Source organism: Oncorhynchus gorbuscha, linkage group LG15, assembly GCF_021184085.1.
Source record: "Oncorhynchus gorbuscha isolate QuinsamMale2020 ecotype Even-year linkage group LG15, OgorEven_v1.0, whole genome shotgun sequence".
NCBI lineage: Eukaryota > Metazoa > Chordata > Actinopteri > Salmoniformes > Salmonidae > Oncorhynchus > Oncorhynchus gorbuscha.
The window spans coordinates 77,979,375-78,004,479 of record NC_060187.1 but is presented as its reverse complement, the minus strand read 5'-3'; the positions used below and the strand labels follow the sequence as shown (position 1 = coordinate 78,004,479).

At 47.5% G+C, this 25,105-nt stretch overlaps 1 protein-coding gene across 4 annotated transcripts; it reads left to right on the top strand.

Moving 5' to 3' along the window:
- Nucleotides 1-833: 833 nt before the first annotated feature.
- LOC123998114 (zyxin-like) lies at nt 834-24,259 on the top strand. 4 transcript variants are annotated; one of them, XM_046303038.1, is made up of 11 exons: nt 845-988; nt 3,419-3,449; nt 11,157-11,446; nt 12,076-12,333; nt 13,052-13,144; nt 15,161-15,763; nt 15,843-15,984; nt 20,335-20,504; nt 20,642-20,820; nt 21,355-21,475; nt 22,464-24,259. In XM_046303038.1, exons 5-11 carry the CDS (start codon nt 13,115-13,117, stop codon nt 22,572-22,574), a joined length of 1,356 nt encoding a protein of 451 aa, XP_046158994.1. In that variant the 5' UTR covers nt 845-988; nt 3,419-3,449; nt 11,157-11,446; nt 12,076-12,333; nt 13,052-13,114; the 3' UTR covers nt 22,575-24,259. The 4 variants fall into 4 exon arrangements, with proteins under 4 accessions (XP_046158992.1, XP_046158994.1, XP_046158995.1 ...); XM_046303039.1 differs by lacking the exon at nt 845-988 and adding an exon at nt 1,025-1,615; XM_046303036.1 differs by lacking the exon at nt 3,419-3,449 and having other exon boundaries at nt 834-988.
- The last annotated feature ends 846 nt before the right edge of the window (nt 24,260-25,105 follow it).

Below are 25,105 nucleotides of genomic sequence, written 5' to 3'. Positions count from 1 at the left end.
GTGGTTGTGATATTACTGTGGGTTAGGCTCACATCCTCATGTCAGTAGGAACAGTTAGGGTCTATGAGGTACCATGTCCTTTTTTTTCACTCAATCAAACTGAGTAACAGAGCCACAGCAATGTATTACTTTATATTTCATTACACTCCTGTATGTTCAGTGCCAAGGAAATAATGGTTATGCATGTATAAGATATCTGAACCAAACTGCATGGAAATGCCTTTCACACCTGGACAGAAACAGGGCTTACAGTGAGTGCAACAGCACTATGTGATGTGGCCTTTCTCTTTCCCTTGTGTCCCCCAACCATTTGAGTGTCTGTACCTAATCAAGCCTCCAACTCCAGTATCTCTCCCCTCCCTCCCTCCCTCGTTCCCTCTCCCCTCCCTCCCTCCCCCTCTCTCTCTGACCTTACAAGGAAAGGCAGGCAGCGTTGATGTCATAGAATGAAGAATGTTGCAGGAATCCAGAGAGAGAGTGAGACAGGGAGAAACAGAGAGGAAAGACAGGGGCTACTGCCTCACAGCAGTTTATGAACATACAGGATGAGAGAGAGAGAGAGAGAGAGAGAGAGAGAGAGAGAGAGAGAGAGAGAGAGAGAGAGAGAGAGAGAGAGAGAGGGAGAAACAGAGAGGAAAGACAGGGGCTACTGCCTCACAGCAGTTTATGAACATACAGGATGAGAGAGAGAGAGATGTGGTGTTGACATAGTAATATACACATCATGAGAGAAAGTCCAACGAGAAAGAACTTGTTAGGAAGGATGGTGTCATTTATTTTCCATGGAAAGGGGGAGGAGAGAGAGAGAGAAAGGGGGAAGGGAGAGGGGGGGGTCTAACAGCTGTAGGGGAACTGAAAGAGAGGGGTAGAGGAAAGTTAACAAGCACACTTTTTGTCTCGGTTTGGATCTACAACTAGGGAAAAGGAGAAGGAAGAGATAGATACTGTAAGGGAGGGTAATAATTTGCTCTCCCAACTGCACACATAGGTAAGAACAGATTTTATACTGATTATATGAGTTATTGATAGGTAACAAGTTACAGTTTTTTCCATTTAATAGTGGCAGCACAACTGTTTGACATCTGACAAGTTATCTCTATGATCGATCTAAGCAATAATCAGATTGTGTGATATATAGTTTTGGTGCATTGCAGAGTTTCAACATTTAAGAAAATGTATGAAAGAACCGTAGCAAAGTGCCTGATACGATTATTACTCATCTACCGGGGCGGTTGTTCCGCTTTTTAGCCACTGAGCAGTCCTTGTGCAAAGGACGCATTTACAAGTTTACAGCTTTTGATAGATACGCACTCGCTCACAACAAAGAAAAATGCGGAAGCTGTAACCGGAAGTACAGTTTTGGAGGAAAAGTTAGCTGGCTGGTTAGCCAGACAGACATCTCACATTCCTTGGAAAATAGACAGGGAAAGGGTGATGGCAACATCCATTTAGGGTACAGATAGACCTACCGTTAAATAATAAATAGGAAGGGGCCGGTTGAGGACGATAAACCGTGTCATCGACGTAGAGAGAAGCGAGGAAGTAACGTTAGCCCTCTACAACCTCTGGCTAGCTACCAACTGTAGGGAGGCTGCTAGCCAGCAAAAAAAAATAGGTGAGTGTACAAACTAACTAGACAGTATTTCTAGATTGATTGCGCTTTTCTATACATTTACCGTTTTGGTTTTGAAGTTATTTCAACTCTGGGTTGTATGCAGGTGAATGCTAGACCAGGGCTATCAATACGGATTGACACACACTGAAATTCTCTTGAATCAGGGTTAGATAGACTTTACCTAGCTATGACTACATGGATGATTCATTGATGATCGTCGGATATTTTGTATATTATGTGTTCTTAGCTGTCTTGAGCTTAGCAGACCTACCATAGCTAATCATAGGCATGTTAAAAGGTGGGTGGGGCGCTAATGTAATCCAGTGGATCTTGGTTATCCATCAAGTTCCTACCAGCTGTTATTTCATCCAAAATGGGATTCCATTGTTTCACAAGATGGTTGTTCTCACGCAAACCCACTGACTAAAATGTAAAGAGAGAATATAGATTTAAAACGTTGAGTGCTGTGATAGTTTTCCAGTCCCATAGACACAAATGCAATTAAAGGGAAAATCAGCTCAAACTCTTTTGGTATTGTCATTAATCCAAATGTTTTGCATGTCAGCAGTCAAGTTTTCAAGATATTGGACTTTCAAGAAGGGGTGGGTATAATTTGTGGAACGTTACAACTGGAATCTGTTACAAAAACTTCGTGAAGTTGAAGGTTGCCAACAGAATGCATACAAAGTAGCATGATCAATTCACTAAACTAACTAGCTGCCGAATAGGCATCAGCTCACCCCGTAGTTTATTCTTCATGTTTGTCCATAGGCTACCAGAGTGAGGACAGACATTTTTCGGAATAAATGTGGTGAGTGGAAAACGTAATGAAATAGCTCACTCCCTACCCGGTATCTTATTCTGCCGCTATACAATTTTGTATGCGTTGTTTGCTGGCAACCTTGTTATTTTACAACGTTTTTGGGACAGATTCCTGTTGGAACGTTCCACAAGTTATACCCACCCCAGTGAAATGCTTACCGGCCCTTCCCAACAATACAGAGAAAATATAGAAAAGTAATAATACACAATGAGTAATGGTAACTTGGCTATTTACAAAGTGGTACCGATTCCATGTGCAGGGTACGAGGTAATTGACGTAGATATGTACATATAACTAGGAATAAAGTGACTAGGCAACAGGATAGATAATAAACAGTAGCAGCAGTCTATGTGATGAGTCAAGAAAGGGTCGATGCAGATAGTCTGGGTAGCTATTTGGTGAACTATTTAACAGTCTTCTGGCTTGAGGGTAGAAGCTGTTCGGGGTCCTGCTGGTTGCAGATTTGGTGCATCGGTACCGCTTGCCATGTGGTAGTAGAGAGAACAGTCTGACTTGGGAGGCTGGAGTCTTTGACCGTTTTTTTGGGCTTTCCAATTATTTTTTTCTCAGTCACACAGTCTCATCAGTCGCACTTTAGAGCCCTGAGTGGCATGATGGCAGAAACCGACTGGTACCCAGGCTATCCTCATAATACTTCATGCATAGCATGTCCCCAAATCTCTCTCCCCTTGTAATTTGTCATGAAACAGATTTCAAGTTTTCATAACAATCGCAAATTGGTATTTTTGGGCACCAATTTGTATTTATTTATGATTTTTTTATACCTTTTTAACTAGGCAAGTCAGTTAAGAACACATTCTTATTTTCAATGACGGCCTAGGAACAGTGGGATAACTGCTTTGTTCAGGGGCAGAACGACAGATTTTCACCTTGTCAGCTCGGGGGATCATACCTTGCAACCTTACAGTTAACTAGTCCAACGCTATAACCACCTGCCTCTCATTGCACTCCACGAGAAGACTGCCTGTTACGCGAATGCAGTAACCCAAGGTAAGTTGCTAGCTAGCATTAAACTTATCTTATAAAAATCAATCAATCATAATGACTAGTTATAACTACACATGGTTGATGATATTACTAGTTTATCTAGCGTGTCTTGCGTTGCATATAATCGATGCAACGCTGGGGGATGATTTAACGAAAGCACATTTGCGAAAAAAGCACAATCATTGGACGACTCTACCTAACCATAAACACCAATGCCTTTCTTAAAATCAATACACAGAAGTATATATTTTTAAATCCAGGTTAGCAGGCAATATTAACCAGGTGAAATTGTGTCACTTTTCTTGCGTTCATTGCACGTAGAGTCAGGGTATATGCAACAGTTTGGGCAGCCTGGCTCATTGCGAACTAATTTGCCAGAATTTGACATAATTATGACATAACATTGAAGGTTGTGCAATGTAACAAGAATATTTATACTTATGGATGTCACCCGTTAGATAAAATACCGAACGGTTCCGTATTTCACTGAAATAAAAAATGTTTTGTTTTCGAAATGATAGTTTCCGGATTAGACCATATTAATGACCAAAGGCTCATATTTCTGTGTGTTATTATGTTATAACTAAGTCTATGATTTGATAGAGCAGTCTGACTGAGCGATGGTAGGCAGCAGCAGGCTCGTAAGCATTCATTCAAACAGAACTTTCGTGCGTTTTGCCAGCAGCTCTTCACAAGCGCAGCGCTGTTTATGACTTCAAGCCTATCAGCCTAATGGCTGGTGTAACCGATGTGAAATGGCTAGCTAGTTAGCGGGGTGCACGCTAATAGCGTTTCAAACGTCACTCGCTCTGATACTTGGAGTAGTTGTTCCCTTTGCTCTGCAAGGGCCGTGGCTTTTGTGGAGCGATGGGTAACGCTGCTTCGAGTGTGGCGGTTGTCAATGTGTTCCTGGTTTGAGCCCAGGTAGGGGCGAGGAGAGGGACAGAAGCTATACTGTTAACTGGCAATACTATAGTGCCTATAAGAACATCCAATAGTCAAAGGTATATGAAATACTAATGGTATAGAGAGAAATAGTCCTATAAATACTATATTAACTACAACCTAAAACCTCTTACCTTGGAATATTGAAGACTCATGTTAAAAGTAACCACCAACTTTCATATGTTCTCATGTTCTGAGCAAGGAACATAAATGTTGGCTTTTTTTACGTCGCACATATTGTTTCATTATTTATTTTACAAATGAATAAATAAAAATTGTCCGATTTAATCGGTAGTGGTTTTTTTGGTCCTTCAATAATCTGTATTGCCGTTGAAAAATCATAATCGGTCGACCTCTACTGTGATACAATTCATGTCATATGTCATCCATTCACTGTCAGTATAGCCTAACCTAGTACTACTGCCATGCTGTGATGGAGATCCCAGTCCCCTTTGAAAGGCTAGTGACCTGTAAGATCAGACTCAATTAGGAGCATTGTCAGTGCATGAGTAACTCCCCCAGACACAGTCACAGACAGACAGGCTTCCCAGCAAGAGCTGGGCGTGTCTGTGCATGAAACTCGGGGACAACGATGGAGCTTTAGCAACTGTAGGGTAGTCACTAGCCATGGTAGAGAGGACAACACTGGCGTCAGAGCTGTTGAGCAAGTAAGGAAGTATTTCCATCATAGCTTGTTCTCCGTCTTTTTTTTAAATAGGGAGACAATTTGTTTTCAACACTTTTATTTCCATTATTGATCAAAACTTGTTTTCTCATGACTCTCTCTTGTCCTTCTGCAGCAGACATATGGTGAGCAGTATGTTTGGAACATTGAGTCGCAATAAAATCACAGTATCCCATCTCTGATGCATATAGAATCGTGAGAATTGCAAAACATATTGTATCATCACCTAAGTATCGGGATAATATCGTATCGTGACGTCCCTGGCAATTCTCAGGCCTAGTTCAAGAGTGGCTTTCAGAATCAAGTGCTTCTGCCTGTTTTCTACTCCCCATCTGGATTCCAAAGCGATCACCCTCAAGCAGTGTGTTGGCTTGTCACTAGTGTTCTTATTGGTCTGGCACAGTATCTATTGTTGGTGTTGTTTCTCTCAGGTAAACACTTACAGACCAGCAGCCAGTGGTAAAACAACAGTGTGTTATAGTCCCATCCAACACAGAACGATGCTTCGATCGATGTCTGGGCCTTGCAAGCCATCTCAAATATCATCTCTACCAAATGAATTGTCTTCTAACCCTCCTTTGTAGACCGACGACCAACCGACCATGTGGAAATCATAACGTACTCGATAAGCTATGAGCTATTATTTACAGTAGACGGTTTGCATGAGTTTAGCGCTCTCTGCACACATGATGTCGCCTCATAGCCAAGCTGTAAAACTAGTTAAGATGATAAAATACAGACCGTGGTGATGTCATCCAACTGAAATGAGAGGAGGGAGCTTTTTTTTGGGGGGGGGGCAGATTGGAGACTAAGGGAAAGGAAAAAGCAGACCATGGTGTTGATGATGTCATTCAACTGAAGTGCCAAGCGTTCTCACCATGGGTCTCATCATCTCTGGATCCAATTTCACAATGGTTTACTTTAGTTAGGCTTAGGGGACTGTCTGGGAGGAGCCTGCAGCTGACCTCACCATATAAAACCATTAGCCAGGTCTACAGCCACATGGAATCTGTGGGGAATGTTTATTGTCAATGCCTTTCCAGTTGGTTGAGTAGTGAATTAAATAATACATAATAAAGGATGACGTTTATAGTGGTATTTGGTTTTTTAATTCCTCAAATAGGTTGGTCTATTTCCAGGGGCACCATGAGGAACGTTTGCCCCTAGCATGTCTCAGTTCCGTGACCGTCTCGTGCATTATCCCCAGAGCTTTTCTACAGTAGGCTAATATAATGAGACACTTTTTTAAATGAGCACTAGAACCAATAAGCCTAGCTCTCTGCCTCCACTTAGTGTAGAGCGCTGGCTCTCTAGAATATATAAAGCCTTTAGATCAAAGCTTCGTAATATTTCCCTCACAATTGAACAGTCTGCTGGTATCCAATGCACTGGCCCTCATTAGCAGAGGTTTCAACAGGGTTCTATTAGCCAAGGAGAGCAGGTTTCTGTCTGACTGAGGATATTACAGGGGAGGTCTGCTCTGCTTGATGCAGGCTTTTTCATCACAGAGAGGAGCCAACGCTTTGTCAGTGGAGCGTTGGACTCTTACTAGGTTGGACTTTTACAGACAGTTTCCAAGACCACTTTGTGTGTCTGTTTCCCCCCCTTTCCATCTGTTCTGGTCCCACTGGTGTTTTCTAAATAAGACCGATATCCAGCCTAGCTGTGCTAGGGCGGGCAACCAGAGTGGTTGATGTCCCCTTTGGTCATTTGCCTTTAATATTTCATCCTGCTCTTCTCTGCATTATTTAACAGTAAGTCCATTTTGCAAATAGAAAAGTGAAGATTTTGCAGTTTGTGGCTTTTTGTTGCTCAATTTGAAGGGGCTTGAGTGCAAATATGATAACTTCTCTCTTTGGATTCTTGTCAGTATTTTAACTGTTAAAGTAAGAAGTTATGAGTGACATGTAGAAAACGCGGTGTTTTCCAGAGGATCTTAACAAACAAAGTTAGCTTACTTACGCTGTTTTTTTCTTCATACTGTGTTGAGGCCTGAGTCAGCATTTCAGGAACACTTTCACCCACGGTTGATGTCTTTATCTTGTCAGAACTTGTCCAAGCCCCCAAGTCACAGCTACATGCAATGTGGAAACCTCAATTTCAAACTGAAAAACTATTTGTAACTGTTCAGTGAAAATCTCGCTTTTTAACGTTTATATTCTGTTACCTCGTCCTATACTCGGAATTGTGACCAAAGCATAAATTGGAGAGAGAACTCTTTCAAAATCCCAAATCCAACATGTATCTCACAGACCCTTTATAAAGGTGCCTGCTATTTACTCTAGAAAATGATGTCATGTTGGCTGATTGGCTGAGCTTGAGAGTCGGCAGTCGACTTGCGTTAATATTTTGAATGACACCATCCACACCATTCTGTGGTTGGGGTACACCCACACCATTCTGTGGTTGGGGTACACCCACACCATTCTGTGGTTGGGGTACACCCACACCATTCTGTGGTTGGGGTACACCCACACCATTCTGTGGTTGGGGTACACCCACACCATTCTGTGGTTGGGGTACACCCACACCATTCTGTGGTTGGGGTACACCCACACCATTCTGTGGTTGACACCCACACCATTCTGTGGTTGGGGTACACCCACACCATTCCGTGGTTGGGGTACACCCACACCATTCTGTGGTTGGGGTACACCCACACCATTCTGTGGTTGGGGTACACCCACACCATTCCGTGGTTGGGGTACACCCACACCATTCCGTGGTTGGGGTACACCCACACCATTCTGTGGTTGGGGTACACCCACACCATTCTGGTTGGGGTACACCCACACCATTCCGTGGTTGGGGTACACCCACACCATTCTGTGGTTGGGGTACACCCACACCATTCCGTGGTTGGGGTACACCCACACCATTCTGTGGTTGGGGTACACCCACACCATTCCGTGGTTGGGGTACACCCACACCATTCCGTGGTTGGGGTACACCCACACCATTCCAACACAGAAAAGCTGCTTTTTAACCTACTTAATACAAATTAAATAACAATTTCACTCATATTATAATTAATTATAGGTAATATTTCATAGAAATCTGGTAACACTGGGAAGGAAGTTAGGTTAAGTTTCTCATGAAACTGACATGGCGTAACATTATAGTGATGCCTGGGTGGTAAATCATTCCCCGTCTACAGGCTGATTCTGATCATGGAGGAAAGAAATCAGTCACCCGCATCACAAACCCACATCGCATTTACTAGGCTAGTTCTTGGGCATTGCTTTTCCTTCCAAAACAAACAAGGCGTGAAGAAACCCATGTATATTATCACCATGGTAATGGTTCCTAAATATGTTGTTGCTCTGTGATCTAAAAGCATTTCCCATTATGGACAAAATAATTTTTCTAGACAACCCCTTATTTATGATCCAGCGATGAGGCACTGACTCCGACCCATCATTGCCATTATATATTTTTATTTGATTGAACCTTTGATTTAACTAGGCATGTCTTTTAAGAACAAATTCTTATTTATCATGACGGCCTACTCAGGCCAAACCTGGACAACGCTGGCCCAATGTGTGCCGCCCTATGGGACTCCCAATCAGCCTGGATTTGAACCAGGGTGTCTGTAGTGACTCATCTAGCACTGAGATGCAGTACCTTAGACCGCTGCGCCACTCTCAAGCCCGAGTACAGTGCATTCGGAAAGTATTCAGACACCATGACTTTTTCCACATTTTGTTATGTTACAGCCTTGTTCTAAAATGTATTAAATATTTTTTTACCCATCAATCTACACACAATAACCCATAATGACAAAGGTAAAGGAGGTTTTTAGAAATGTTTGCTAATTTATTCAAAATAAAAATCTGAAATATCACATTTACATAAGTAATCAGACCCTTTACTCAGTACTTTGTTGAAACACCTTTGGCAGCGATGACAGCCTTGAATCTTCTTGGGTGATGCAACAAGCTTGGCACACCTGTATTTGGGGAGTTTCCCCCATTCTTCTCTGCAGATCCACTCAAGCTATGTCAGGTTGGATGGGGAGCGTTGCTGCACAGCTATTTTCAGGTCTCTCCAGAGATGTTCGATTGGGTTCAAGTCCGGACTCTGGCTGGGCCACTCAAAGACATTTAGAAAATTGTCTTGGCTGGGTGCTTAGGGTCGTTGTCCTGTTGGAAGTTGACCTTTCACCCCAGTCTGAGGTCCTGAGCGCTCTTGAGCAGGTTTTCATCAAGGATCTCTCAGTACTTTGTTCATCTTTCCCTCAATCCTGACTAGTCTCCCAGTCTCTGCCACTGAAATACATCTTCACAGCAGGATGCTGCCACCACCCATGCTTAACCAAAGGGATGGTGCCAGGTTTCCTCCAGATGTGACACTTGGCATTCATGCCAAAGATTTCAGTCTTGGTTTTATCAGACGAGAGAATCTTGTTTCTCATGGTCTGAGAGTCCTTTAGGTGCTTTTTGGCAAACTCCAAACGGGCTGTCACGTCCGTTTTACTGAGGAGTGGCTTCCGTCTGGCCTCTCTACCGTAAAGTTGTCCTTCTGATGGTTCTCCCGTCTCCCCAGAGGAACTCTGGAGCTCTGTCAGAGTGACCATCGGGTTCTTGGTCACCTCCCTGACCAAGGCCCTTCTCCCCTGATTGCTCAGTTTGGCCGGGCGGCCAGCTCTAGGAAGAGTCTTGGTTGTTCCAAACTTCTTCCATTTTAAGAATGATGGATGCCACTGTGTTCTTGGAGACCTTCAATGCTACAGGAATGTTTTGGTACTGTTCCCCTGATCTGTACCTCGACGCAATCCTGTCTCGGAGCTCTTTGGACAATTCCTTCGACCTCATGGCTTGGTTTTTGCTCTGACATGCACTGTCAACTGTGAGTCCTTATGTAGACAGGTGTGTACCTTTCCAAATCATGTCCAATCGATTTGAATTTACCACAGGTGGACGCCGGTAAAGTTGTAGAAACATCTCAAGGATGATCAATGGAAACAGGATGCACCTGAGCTCAATTTCTAGTCTCAAAGCAAAGGGTCTGAATACTTATTTACATTACATTTACATTTACAAAAGGTATGTTTGTTTGTTTGTTTTAAACATTTGCAAAAATGTAAAAATGAACTGTTTTCCTTTGTAATTATGGGGTATTGTAACATAACAAAATGTGTAAAAGGGGAATGAGTCCTAAAGCAATGTATACTCTGTAGGGCACTATAGATATATATAACAGCCTAGCGTCTAGCTGATAGTAACGTTAGACAGGTACTGAGAAAGAGGAAGAAACCAAGAGGTACTGAGAGAGAAAGAGGGCCACGTCTCTTTAACCAGGGGTCACCAACAGGGCCACAGGTGTTTGGGGAATCTGAGATGGAGCCGCTGTGGTAACATCAACATTTGTAACCAGAAACACGTGAGGTAAATATTTGAGCTAACGTTGAATGACCCTCTCCTTGACGTAGCTCACATGAACATGTTATGGTGGTTTTACCCGACTCTGGTCCGACCCGGTCAGCCCTATAGTAAACCATGCTGTAGTTCTCAACTGCTTTTATTACAATGAACGGTTTCATACTGAGAGTGGACCTTGAAGCAGCTGTAAGTGCTGCTATGGTTACGGTATGCCTCCTTACTGAGCCTAAGGAGTGGCTAGTGTGTATTTACAATCTAGGGCGAGGTACTGTGTAAAGCAGCCAAGATCTTTCAGAGGTGCGTGTGTGTGCGTGTGCATGAATGCTTTGGATGTTCCCTCCTGTAGTTAAGCTACAGGGTTGTTAGATCCTTTGTTGATGTGTCCCCACTAATTCACCAAGGAGAAATATTCCCCTACTGTTTCAAAAGCTCTGTGTGCTCTCCTCAGATAAGCTAATGCTCGATGGTTCATTTCTATATCAAAGGTTTATTTTATCTTCTCTGTTATTGTTTCTACAGCTGGCCTCCAGGTTTGCTAGACCTCCTCTGTAACACAGCCATCTCTTTAACAGTTGGCAGCCTCCCTACCGCTCATTTGAGTTTGTGTTGATTTGGATGGATTGTGTTTGTCCTCTTCTAAACCGTCGTAATAAACCAATATTGTCATAAACAACAGCTGTCCTCTTCTTCTCTCCTCAGACAGTAAAAAGACAACATGGCTGACTCCAGCGGCAGTAAACCCTTCATGGTGACTTCCTCCATCAACCTCAAAGTCACCACCCCCTCCTTCTACAACCAGCCAAAGAAGTTTGCCTCGGTCAACCCGCCACGCCCCAAAAGCCAGTCCGACCCGTCGCCTCCCCCGGGCTCAACTCCTCCCGCAGGTCCCTCTCCTCCCCCCAGTTTGGTCTCCTCAACACGCGGTGTCGGCACAGCTGTCATTGGTCGAGTTGGAGTGATGCCTCCACCCCCACCATCGCTATGCGAAGGTGATTGGCCGTTTTTGTTTGTCATTTTGTAAACATTTATCCCATGCATTGTCTGGTTGTGACCCCTAACTCCTTCACTTGAACTCTTTCCCTTCACAGTGCAGATGTGAAGTAACTGGATAGGTGTACGAAAAATATGGTATTAGAGGTCAGGGGAAGTGACTAGGGGATGTTTTAGGACCAGACTTATCTCGCAACAGAAGCATCAAGCATGTTATTATTTAGTTACAAGTATTTATCTTTGGGATCCAACATCCTTGTTTTATCAGAAACAGAGTTTGAGCCTGGTGTTGGCAACCCAACAGATTGGTAGACTGCAACATGGGCCTTATCCCATCAATGAAACTCACCCTTCCTGTTTCTCACAAACTCTAATCACTGCATTTAAAGGGATACTGCGAGATTCTGGCAATTAAGCCATTGTTTTCTACTTAACCACCTATTTTCTTGACCGTAACATTTCACTGTCTCTATGTGTAGAAACTGTATTGTCATGGAGTTCCCTTGAATGAATGTCTGGGTGGGTGCAGTGAATAGATGACAGGTTTTGAATGAATTATAGAATGTTTAGAAACCATTTGATTGCCATGCCTTTGTTTTAATCAATCACCCCTCCCCATTTCTATTAGACTTCCCGCCCCCTCCTCCTCCAATGGATGATGAGCTGCCAGCCCCTCCCCCCAATTGTGCAACCACACCTCCAGCCTCTGATGCCCCTCCCCCTGCCTTCCCTCCCCCTCCCGCAGTGGATGACCTGCCCCTCCCCCCGCCCCGCCTGAGGAGAATGCCTGTCTCCCCCGTTCCCCGTCTCCCCTCCTCCACCACCCCCTCCCCCTCTCCCAGTCTCTGGTCCCAGCAGTGTCCCCAGTGCTGGGGAGAACTCTCAGGTGAGTCTGGGTCACTAATCATAAGAATGGAATACATTTTGTATTATAAATTGGGTGGTTTGAGCCCTGAATGCTGATTGGCTGACAGCTGTGGTATATCAGACCATATACCACGGGTATGACAGAACATTTATTTTTACTGCTCTAATTACATTGGTAACCAGTTTATAATAGCAATAAGGCACCTCGGGGGTTTGTGATATATGGCCAATGTACCACGACTAAGGGCTGTGTCCGGACACTCCGCGTTGTGTCGTGACCAAGAACATCCCTTGACCGTGGTATATTGGCCATATACCACACCCCTTCGTGCCTTATTGCTTAAATATAGAACTTTCCATAAGGTCCCAAAGCACTTGTCATTGTATTGGTGTAGTTGTGTTGGATGACGGCCAGAACTCTCATCCACACATCTACTACCATGGTGGATGTCCCCAGTAAACAGATGTGAAAGTCTATTGCCTAATGTGATGTGAGTGCTTAAGTTCTGATCCATGCAAATCAGTTACATTCTGTTCTCAGTACACTTCTGTGCACATTCCCCATTGACACAAGTGTATGATTTAGGTGGCAGTTGGAGTTTGCTACATATTTCAAGTCAAGATTCAGCCTGTTGATAAACAATCATCCTCTCTCTCTCCCATTATTTCTCACTCTTTCACAATCCCTCACTCTGTGTGTCTGTCAATTTCCCCTCCCCCCCTTCTTACTCCCACAGCGTCTGGAAAAGCAGACTAGTTTTGACAAACAGCTGGGCTCTCTGACTGACCTGCTGTCTGAGATGGAGACCAGAGGACCCTTCAACCCCAAGGTACAGAGAAGGACAAGTATACTGTAGAGCGTCGTATACTGTAGAGCGTCGTATACTGTAGAGCGTCGTATACTGTAGAGCGTCGTAGAAGCACACAACGTCAGTAAACCAACAGGGGAAACTGACTGTAACAGAAGACTGCAGTAGACACAGCATTACACAGAGAGAGTAGGAAATACTTGGGACTAAGAAGATGGAGGGAAATAAAGATAAGATGGGGAGGGAAGTAAATGTAGGAGTGGGGAGGGGAATAAATGTAGGAGTGGGGAGGGGAATAAATGTAGGAGTGGGGAGGGGAATAAATGTAGGAGTGGGGAGGGGAATAAATGTAGGAGTGGGGAGGGGAATAAATGTAGGAGTGGGGAGGGGAATAAATGTAGGAGTGGGGAGGGGAATAAATGTAGGAGTGGGGAGGGGAGGGGAAATAAATGTAGGAGTGGGGAGGGGAATAAATGGGAAGGGGAATAAATGTAGGAGTGGGGAATAAATGTAGGGAATAAATGGAGTAGGGGAATAAATGTAGGGGGGAGGGGAATAAATGTAGGAGTGGGGAGGGGAATGAATGTAGGAGTGGGGAGGGGAATGAATGTAGGAGTGGGGAGGGGAATGAATGTAGGAGTGGGGAGGGGAGTGAATGTAGGAGTGGGGAGGGGAGTGAATGTAGGAGTGGGGAGGGGAGTGAATGTAGGAGTGGGGAGGGGAGTGAATGTAGGAGTGGGGAGGGGGCGTGGGGAATGTAGGCGTGGGGAGGGGAGTGAATGTAGGCGTGGGGAGGGGAGTGAATGGGGAGGGGAGTGAATGTAGGCGTGGGGAGGGGAGTGAATGTAGGCGTGGGGAGGGGAGTGAATGTAGGCGTGGGGAGGGGAGTGAATGTAGGCGTGGGGGGAGTGAATGTAGGAGTGGGGAGGGGAGTGAATGTAGGCGTGGGGAGGGGAGTGAATGTAGGCGTGGGGAGGGGAGTGAATGTAGGCGTGGGGAGGGGAATGTGAATGTAGGCGTGGGGAGGGGAGTGAATGTGGGGAGGAGTGGGGAGGGGAGGGAAATGTAGGCGTGGGGAGGGGAGTGAATGTAGGCGTGGGGAGGGGAGTGAATGTAGGAGTGGGGAGGGGAGTGAATGTAGGAGTGGGGAGGGGAATAAAAGATCAGAGGAAAAAAGATTGACTCAGAAGTTTGAATAAAGGGGTCTCCAAAGTAGAGAGAAAGAGGGGGAGAGAGCAGGTCAGGAGAAACCGTTTGGCCAGATGCCAGGCTGTTTTGTGTCTGTTCAGGCTGATGGCTCTAGGATGAGTAAGCTGTTCGTTACTGTACACAGACAGACAATGAGAGAGTGATGTACAAAAACAGGAAGTGAGTGATGCAGAGAAACTCACACTGAATGATGTTTATAAAGAAAGATGGCGATGCAAATAGAAAGCGGGACCAAGCAAGAGAGAGAGAGAGAGAGAGAGAGACGTGGTACACAATGCATACTCCATTGTGATCAGGCCTGTGTGTGTGGGGCCAAGCCAGCGGTCTGGGGAAACAGCCATAAATGGAGAGTGTTTTTATCCTCCTGGGAGGAACTGGATCAGAACAGGGAAATGTTGGCACAAGTTCTTGATAAAAATGTCAGAGACACTTGATGAGCTCAAGTTCCCCTGTATGACTCAGAGCCTGTGCTTTGTGGAAGTTGAACATTTGATACGATTGAAAATCGCTAACTGCAAACTTTTTGTGTTTTTTAATTCTGTACTTGAATGATGCTAATAGCCATTTTCACTGTTCCTAAAAACACAACCGGCTTGTTAAGGAGGGTGGATTGTTTAGAATGTTTGAAATAGTACTGTATAGAAGATTTTATTTTCACCTGGAAACTTCCAAAATAGCTGAAGGGGCACTCAGTTCCTAATGCTTTTAGTCTAAAAGTAGATTTGAGTTCCATACAACAGCTTTTTGTTGTGTGTTGTCTCATAGTTCTCTTCAACTCTTCAGTACATATAGCCTGTAATGTTTTCTTGTCTGATCTTGTCTCCCCAGTTGCCCAGTCAGTACTCAGCTCCTCCTCCTCCTGCCCCCAAGCCTGCAGGTCCTCCCCCCACTGCTCCCAAGCCCAACCTCTCCTTCCTCCCCCCTCCAGAGATGGGAGACAAGCCCCCTCCCGCTCCCTGGGCCGAGGAGCTCAAACTCCGGACGACACACCGACAAGCCAATAACGCTACATCTGCCCCAGCTCCTGCTCCTGCCCCACAGCCATTTGCTAAGGCACCAGTCGGGGCTTCTAAGGCTCTTGGGGGCATGAAAACGGGGACGTCCGTGCCTCCTGTGGGGCTGAAGAACCAGAACCACGCCCCGGCTCCATTTGGTGTTGCTCCTAAACCTTCCCCTGTAGCCAGCTCCTTTCCTCCTCCTCCTGCCGCTCCTCCTGCCGCTCCTCCTGCCGCTCCTCCTGCCGCTCCTCCTGCCCCACCAGCCAACAAAGTGACTCCCCCAGCCTTCAATCACTCAAAGCCCTCTTCCATTGACTCTCAGATGACTGTGAGCCCGCCCCCTCCTGCTCCCGTGCCCCCTCCTCAGCCCAAATCGATGACATCACCACCCTCTTCTTATAGCCAGCCAATGAAATCTCCCCCTTCATCAAAGGTATGTTAGGAGACCCTTTGGGGTGTGTGTGTGTGTGTTTAGTACTCCCCCTGTTAGATGTGTGTTTTCTGTCCCCCAGCCCTCGCCTCCTGGGCCTGTCTCTGTCCCAGGTGGAGGTGTTCCTCTCTCCATGAGGGAGGTGGAGGAGCTGGAGAGAATGACCAATGCATTCATCAAAGACATGGACACACACGCTCCCGTCATCACCTCAGCACCTACAGGTACACACACACCCTCCGCTCATCACCTCAGCACCAACAGGTACACACACACACCCTGCGCTCATCACCTCAGCACCTACAGGTACACACACACACCCTGCGCTCATCACCTCAGCACCTACAGGTACACACACACCCTCCGTTCAGCACCTACAGGTACACACACACACCCTGCGCTCATCACCTCAGCACCTACAGGTACACACACACACCCTCCGCTCATCACCTCAGCACCTACAGGTACACACACACCCTGCGCTCATCACCTCAGCACCTACAGGTACACACACACACCCTCCGCTCATCACCTCAGCACCTACAGGTACACACACACACCCTCCGCTCATCACCTCAGCACCTACAGGTACACACACACACCCTGCGCTCATCACCTCAGCACCTACAGGTACACACACACCCTCCGTTCATCACCTCAGCACCTACAGGTACACACACACCCTGCGCTCATCACCTCAGCACCTACAGGTACACACACACCCTCCGTTCATCACCTCAGCACCTACAGGTACACACACACCCTGCGCTCATCACCTCAGCACCTACAGGTACACACACACCCTGCGCTCATCACCTCAGCACCTACAGGTACACACACACACCCTCCGCACATCACCTCAGCACCTACAGGTACACACACACCCTCCGCTCATCACCTCAGCACCTACAGGTACACACACACCCTCCGTTCAGCACCTACAGGTACACACACACTCTCCGCTCATCACCTACACTAGTTCATTGTTTCATACTACCATACCCAATGTATCAGAATGAACACTATTATCAGAGTGTCATTATCTTGTCCAGTTCCTGCCTGACAACACTCTTTCTCATTATGCTATTGGTTCTGATGGTCTGGGCTGGGGTGCTGATGGGCTGGGCTGGCGTGCTGATGGGCTGGGGTGCTGTTGGGCTGGGGTGCTGTTGGGCTGGGGTGCTGTTGGGCTGAGGTGCTGTTGGGCTGGGGTGCTGTTGGGCTGGGGTGCTGTTGGGCTGGGGTGCTGATGGGCTGGGGTGCTGATGGGCTGGGGTGCTGATGGGCTGGGCTGGGGTGCATATGGCTGGGGTGCTGCTTGACCTTTCATCAAAATGATTGATCAGTGTAATTAGGTAGTAAGGAGCCTCCTCCCTACTCTCTCTCATTGGTGCTAGACCAGTGTGTCTGTGGTAATGACCTTCGTTCAGCACCTCAGCACCTATGACTGTGTGGAATAGGACTGGCTGGGCTCTGCCTCTGTCAGCATCAACCAACTCTTATCCCCTCTCTCTTTGTCCTCTCCCTTTCTACCTCCCTTTCTACCTCCATCGCTCTCTCTCTCCGTCGCTCTCTCTCTCCGTCGCTCTCTCTCTCTCTCTCTCTCTCTCTCTCTCTCTCTCTCTCTCTCTCTCTCTCTCTCTCTCTCTCTCTCTCTCTCGCTCTCTCTCTCTCTCTCCGTCGCTCTCTCTCTCTCTCCGTCGCTCGCTCTCTCTCTCTCCGTCGCTCGCTCTCTCTCTCTCCGTCGCTCGCTCTCTCTCTCTCCGTCGCTCGCTCTCTCTCTCTCCGTCGCTCGCTCTCTCTCTCTCCGTCGCTCGCTCTCTCTCTCTCCGTCGCTCGCTCTCTCTCTCTCCGTCGCTCGCTCTCTCTCTCTCCGTCGCTCGCTCTCTCTCTCTCCGTGCTGCTCTCTCTCTCTCTCGTCGCTCGCTCTCTCTCTCTCTTCTCTCGCTCGCTCGCTCTCTCTCTCTCCGTCGCTCGCTCGCTCTCTCTCTCTCTCCGTCGCTCGCTCTCTCTCTCTCTCTCCGTCGCTCGCTCTCTCTCTCTCTCCGTCGCTCGCTCTCTCTCTCCGTCGCTCGCTCTCTCTCTCTCTCTCCGTCGCTCGCTCTCTCTCTCTCCGTCGCTCGCTCTCTCTCTCTCTCCGTCGCTCGCTCTCTCTCTCTCTCGTCGCTCGCTCTCTCTCTCTCTCCGTCGCTCGCTCTCTCTCTCTCTCCGTCGCTCGCTCTCTCTCTCTCTCTCCGTCGCTCGCTCTCTCTCTCTCTCTCCGTCGCTCGCTCTCTCTCTCTCTCTCCGTCGCTCGCTCTCTCTCTCTCTCTCCGTCGCTCGCTCTCTCTCTCTCTCTCCGTCGCTCGCTCTCTCTCTCGTCGCTCGCTCTCTCTCTCCGTCGCTCGCTCTCTCTCTCTCTCCGTCGCTCGCTCTCTCTCTCTCTCCGTCGCTCGCTCTCTCTCTCTCTCTCCGTCGCTCGCTCTCTCTCTCCGTCGCTCGCTCGCTCTCTCTCTCTCCGTCGCTCGCTCGCTCTCTCTCTCTCCGTCGCTCGCTCGCTCTCTCTCTCTCCGTCGCTCGCTCTCTCTCTCTCTCCGTCGCTCTCTCTCTCTCTCTCCGTCGCTCGCTCTCTCTCTCTCCGTCGCTCGCTCTCTCTCTCTCCGTCGCTCGCTCTCTCTCTCTCCGTCGCTCGCTCTCTCTCCGTCGCTCTCTCTCTCCGTCGCTCTCTCTCTCTCTCTCCGCTCGCTCGCTCGCTCTCTCTCTCTCCGTCGCTGCTCGCTCTCTCTCTCTCGTCGCTCGCTCTCTCTCTCTCTCTCTCTCTCCGTCGCTCGCTCTCTCTCTCTCTCTCTCCGTCGCTCGCTCTCTCTCTCTCTCTCTCTCCCGTCGCTCGCTCTCTCTCTCTCTCCGTCGCTCGCTCTCTCTCTCCGTCGCTCGCTCGCTCTCTCTCTCTCCGTCGCTCGCTCTCTCTCTCTCTCTCTCTCCGTCGCTCGCTCTCTCTCTCTCTCTCCGTCGCTCTCTCCGTCGCTCTCTCTCCATCGCTCTCTCCGTCGCTCTCTCTCTCTCCGTCGCTCTCTCTCTCTCCGTCTCTCTCTCTCCGTCGCTCTCTCTCTCTCTCCGTCGCTCTCTCTCTCTCTCCGTCGCTCGCTCTCTCTCCGTCGCTCTCTCTCTCTCCGTCGCTCTCTCTCTCTCCGTCGCTCGCTCTCTCTCTCTCTCTCCGTCGCTCGCTCTCTCTCTCTCTCTCCGTCGCTCGCTCTCTCTCTCTCTCTCCGTCGCTCGCTCTCTCTCTCTCTCTCCCAATCTCTCTCTCTCTCTCTCCGTCGCTCGCTCTCTCTCTCTCTCTCCGCCGCTCGCTCTCTCTCTCTCTCTCTCGCTCGCTCTCTCTCTCTCCGTCGCTCTCTCTCCGTCGCTCTCTCTCGCTCTCTCTCTCCCGTCGCTCTCTCTCTCTCTCTCTCTCTCTCTCCGTCGCTCGCTCTCTCTCTCTCCGTCGCTCGCTCTCTCTCTCCGTCGCTCGCTCGCTCTCTCTCTCTCCGTCGCTCGCTCTCTCTCTCTCTCTCTCTCTCCATCGCTCTCTCCGTCGCTCTCTCTCCATCGCTCTCTCCGTCGCTCTCTCTCTCCGTCGCTCTCTCTCTCTCCGTCGCTCTCTCTCCGTCGCTCTCTCTCTCTCTCCGTCGCTCTCTCTCTCTCCGTCGCTCGCTCTCTCTCCGTCGCTCTCTCTCTCTCCGTCGCTCTCTCTCTCTCCGTCGCTCGCTCTCTCTCTCTCTCTCCGTCGCTCGCTCTCTCTCTCTCTCTCCGTCGCTCGCTCTCTCTCTCTCTCCGTCGCTCTCTCTCTCTCTCTCCGTCGCTCGCTCTCTCTCTCTCTCTCCGTCGCTCGCTCTCTCTCTCTCTCTCCGTCGCTCGCTCTCTCTCTCTCCGTCGCTCTCTCTCTCTCCGTCGCTCGCTCTCTCTCTCCGTCGCTCTCTCTCGCTCTCTCTCTCTCTCCGTCGCTCTCTCTCGCTCTCTCTCCGTCGCTCTCTCTCCGTCGCTCTCTCTCTCTCTCTCTCTCTCTCCGTCGCTCTCGCTCTCTCTCTCCGTCGCTCTCTCGCTCTCTCTCTCTCTCTCTCCGTCGCTCTCTCTCTCTCTCTCCGTCGCTCTCTCTCTCTCTCTCCGTCGCTCTCTGTCTCTCTCTCTCTCCGTCGCTCTCTCTCTCTCTCTCTCTCTCTCTCTCTCTCTCTCTCTCCTCTCTCTCTCTCTCTCTCCGTCGCTCTCTCTCTCTCTCCGTCGCTCTCTCTCTCTCCGTCGCTCTCTCTCTCTCTCCGTCGCTCTCTCTCTCTCTCCGTCGCTCTCTCTTTCTCTCTCTCTTTCTCTCTTTCTCTCTCTCTTTCGCTCTCTCTCTCTCTCCGTCGCTCTCTCTCTCTCTCCGTCGCTCTCTCTCTCTCCGTCGCTCTCTCTCTCTCTCCGTCGCTCTCGCTCTCTCTCCGTCGCTCTCGCTCTCTCTCCGTCGCTCTCGCTCTCTCTCCGTCGCTCTCTCTCTCTCTCCCCGCTCTCTCTCTCTCTTTCCCCTCTCTCTCTCTCTCTCTCTCTCTCTCTCTCTCTCTCTCCTCATCTCTCTCTTTCAGAGGTATGTGGTAAGTGTGGTGAGGCTCTGTCTCGTTCCCAGCCTGCAGTGAGAGCCATGAACAAACTCTTCCACTCTGACTGTTTCTGCTGTATGAGCTGCCATCGCCCCCTGCAGGGCATGCAGTTCTACGACAAGGACGGGACGCCACAGTGTGATGACTGTTACACTGTGAGTACACACATGTACACACACACACAGCAATTACATGCACAAACAGCTTACAGTAATTAATTCACTCTCTCACACACACAGACATGTAACGTGTTTGCTCTCTCTACCACCCACCTGTCTGTGTGTCTCTACAGAGTTCTCTGGCGGTGTGTTCTCGGTGTGGGGAGCGTATTACAGACCGTGTGTTGAAGGCGGTGGGCCAGTGTTTCCATGCCCATTGTTTCCGCTGCTGCACCTGCGCCTGCAGCCTGGAGGGGGCGCCCTTCATCACCGACGACAACAACAACCCATACTGTGTCCCAGACTACCACAGGTACGGCCTCTCATCTCCTTGTCTTTCTCTCTATCTCTCTCAGGTATTGTCCTCTGTCCCCCTGCCTGTAGGCATTTCTCTCCCCTGTGTGTGTCTGGTACAGTCTAATGTCCTCTCTGTCCCCTTGCCTGTAGGCGTTTCTCTCCCCTGTGTGTGTGTGGTACAGTCTAATGTCCTCTCTGTCCCCTTGCCTGTAGGCGTTTCTCTCCCCTGTGTGTGTGTGGTACAGTCTAATGTCCTCTCTGTCCCCCTGCCTGTAGGCGTTTCTCTCCCCTGTGTGTGTGTGTGTGTGTGTGTGTGTGTGTGTGTGTGTGTGTGTGTGTGTGTGTGTGGTACAGTCTAATGTCCTCTCTGTCCCCCTGCCTGTAGGCGTTTCTCTCCCCTGTGTGTGTGTGTGTGTGTGTGTGTGTGTGTGTGTGTGTGTGTGTGTGTGTGTGTGTGTGTGTGTGTGTGTGTGTGTGTGTGTGTGTGTGTGTGTGTGTGTGTGTGTGTGTGTGGTACAGTCTAATGTCCTCTCTGTCCCCCTGCCTATAGGCGTTTCTCTCCCCTGTGTGTGAGCTGTAATGAGCCCATAGTTCCTGACGCCGGCAGTCAAGAGACCGTCAGAGTCGTGGCCCTCGAGAAGAACTTCCACCTCAAGTGCTACCGCTGTGAGGTAAGGACATCAGACCTGCTACATCTAAAGTACTACCGCTGTGAGGTAAGGACAACAGACCTGCTACATCTAAAGTACTACCGCTGTGAGGTAAGGACAACAGACCTGCTACATCTAAAGTAGTACCGCTGTGAGGTAAGGACATCAGACCTGCTACATCTAAAGTAGTACCGCTGTGAGGTAAGGACAACAGACCTGCTACATCTAAAGTACTACCGCTGTGAGGTAAGGACATCAGACCTGCTACATCTAAAGTACTACCGCTGTGAGGTAAGGACATCAGACCTGCTACATCTAAAGTACTACCGCTGTGAGGTAAGGACATCAGACCTGCTGCATCTAAAGTAATACTGCTGTGAGGTAAAGACAACAGACATGCTACATCTAAATTACTACCGCTGTGAGGTAAGGACATCAGACCTGCTGCATCTAAAGTAATACTGCTGTGAGGTAAAGACAACAGACATGCTACATCTAAATTACTACCGCTGTGAGGTAAGGACAACAGACCTGCTACATCTAAAGTACTACCGCTGTGAGATAAGGACAACAGACCTGCTACATCTAAAGTACTATCGCTGTGAGGTAAAGACAACAGACCTGCTACATCTAAAGTACTACCGCTGTGAGGTAAAGACAACAGACCTGCTACATCTAAAGTACTACCGCTGTGAGGTAAGGACAACAGACCTGCTACATCTAAAGTACTACCGCTGTGAGGTAAGGACAACAGACCTGCTACATCTAAAGTACTACCGCTGTGAGATAAGGACAACAGACCTGCTACATCTAAAGTACTACCGCTGTGAGGTAAAGACAACAGACCTGCTACATCTTGTGCCAGATGTAAAGATAAACTCCTGAAGATGTATTATAAAGAGCTGGTTAAATGTCGAAACAGTTTGAATGGTGTCCCCCCGAGTGTTTTGGATGTAAATGTTTTCCAGGGACCTTCTGCACATCCTGAAGTCTCTCTTCCTGGTTGCAGGATTGTTCCCGCCCCCTCTCCATAGAGGCAGACGCAGACGGCTGCTACCCATTGGATGGCAGGATCCTGTGCATGAAGTGCCACACCCAACGTGCCAAGGCTATGCAGTGATTGGTGGACACATCTGTTATTCAAGTCGAACTTTGAACCAAATCCAAGGCACAGGATCCATTCAGCTTCCACCGTTCTGTCTTTGCAACAGGGCTTTACTTGTGCGCTCTGTGTGTGTGTGTGTGAGAGTTCATGAGTGAAAGGGAGTATGTTTGCATGCAGTTGTCGTTATGTCTCTCTCCTCTTTCTGCTTATTCCCTCTCAGTCCAGAGGTAATGTACTGCACTGAGATAGACTTCCTCCTCCTCTCCCCGCCTTCTCCCTTTGTATTAATGCCAGTCTTATCAAGGCCATTTTTTGTTTACGCTAAAATTCCCAGCATGTCTTGCACAAGTATAGCTTAGTCATGGGCTGTGTCCCAACAGTCAAAGGTGGCTTCCTCTCCTCTTCTCTCTCCACTGATTGGAAAACATGTTGAGAAGGTTTCAGCCATACAACTTTGATTTGTCTTTCACTTTTCAGTGGTACAGAAGGAAAAGAGTGGAAGTATTTCAGTGTATTTGAGACATAGTAACAGTAGTTTAGTGTAACCCCCTGACCCCAGTGCACGAGGAGTTGAACAAAAGTTTAAGGTGGACTAATTCATGTTCCCCTGCACCTCCCATAGGGCTGAGCTCTGGTGGGCTGGTGGCACCGGAAGTACTTTGGGAGTTGTAGTGCCTGCAAACATACAAGTTGCTTAACTGCCTTTAGAGAGTGCTTTCTACAGAACTACATATCCCATCAGACATGATGTAGCAGAGCAGTGTGCTGTGGGAAATGTAGTTCCTCTTGGGCTAAAAACAGTGCAAAAAAACGAACAAATATGTGAATGTCGCTCTTGTTTGTTTTTGTTGTTGTTCGTTTGTTGCTTTATGGGCATGCATAGCTACAGATCACTGTCAGTTACTCTCACCATTTTATCAAACACAGATTGAGGGTACAATACGATCAAAATTACCATTTATTTCTTTGTCAAAAGAATAGAAGATTTAAGATCATGATTAGAGACACTACCTAGAACAAAGGTCAACAGTTAGCCAAGCACAGATTCCATTCCTATGATCTCCTCATGTTAAATAGAGTGCTGTAGTTTAAAGAGGACCACATGGCTTAGAACAGAACATACGCTACAGGCAGAAGTTGCTCTTAACCTCTAGGATCAGATTATCCTACATCATCCCTCATCTTAATTTAAAGGGGATGGAGGGAAAACATCGGATCCTGCATCAGTAGTTAGGGGCTACTTCCAGGACCTACAGTACAGTATAATCTTATCATCCTCAATGAAGCGCTCTTGAACGCCTTTTTATGTAGTGTGCAGGCGAGTTAAGATATCTAATGAGTAACATAGAGATATTACCTCTCATTAATTCAATTCACCTAAAGGTTAACTCATGGATTTTTGCACTATACATCTGCATTTACAAATGCTTAGTATTGTGGGCATTTGCAGCTCTCTGAATAACATAATAAATCTGATTCTGAATCAGGGTTTTAAGTATTATAAACATGCGACAGATCAAATGGCCAGTCTGTTTTCCAGTAGAGTGTAGTAAGTCATTGACTGTAGCAGTAGCATGTAGATCAAACCAATACAGTTCAAGGTGATGGTAACACGTCACTCAAACGCATCACACTTTAAATTCACTGCCTTTGTTTTTGTGGAATTCACTTCAAGTTTTAATCATGTTTTTTGTGCTTAACACAGTATATTGTTCCTCTTCCTTTCTCATAATACTCCAATGACTACCACTGTTTCCATTATTCAGCTTAGTGTTCTTTTATGTCTCGATATCAGTTATATTTACTCTGCTTGTAATCTGACCATACTGTATTTCATTGATAAGTACTTATTTTCAGTGATTTTTCAGTGAAACTTTGTGAGTTGCCATTTCCACCCTAGTATTCCTATCTCTCCTGTTCAGACTGGTTTGGCACCGAACACCCATCCTTTACAATCCTCAGTCTGGCATAGCAACACAACCCTAATGACCAAACGAACATCCTAAACCATATGGCCAAACAGACTCCATATGCATGTTATCTGGGTCGTCGGTATCATCTTTAGTATTCTCAGTTGTTTTCCTTTTTTATTTGTATTCCACCCTTGTGACCATGCCTTTGTCTTCTGTCAGACCATTGGTTTGACCAATGATTCCACTGTCAGACCATTGGTGTGTGACCATGCCTTTGTCTTCTGTCAGACCATTGGTGTGTGATGATGCCTTTGTCTTCTGTCAGACCATTGGTGTGTGACCATGCCTTTGTCTTCTGTCAGACCATTGGTGTGTGATGATGCCTTTGTCTTCTGTCAGACCATTGGTGTGTGATGATTCCTTCAAAGACACCACGTTGCTCATTTATTTAATGATGATTGCCTTGTTCTTTTCATATAGTTTTTATAAATTCCTCTTATATTTGTGTGTATGTTTACGGTTCCAAACATGCCAACATTAATTACCAGTACATTCTTTTTCTTCTTTAATTTTACTCAAAATAAAACTGCTAATTGCCTAAATGCTGTGTGGTTTTATTGTGCCTGTTTGGCA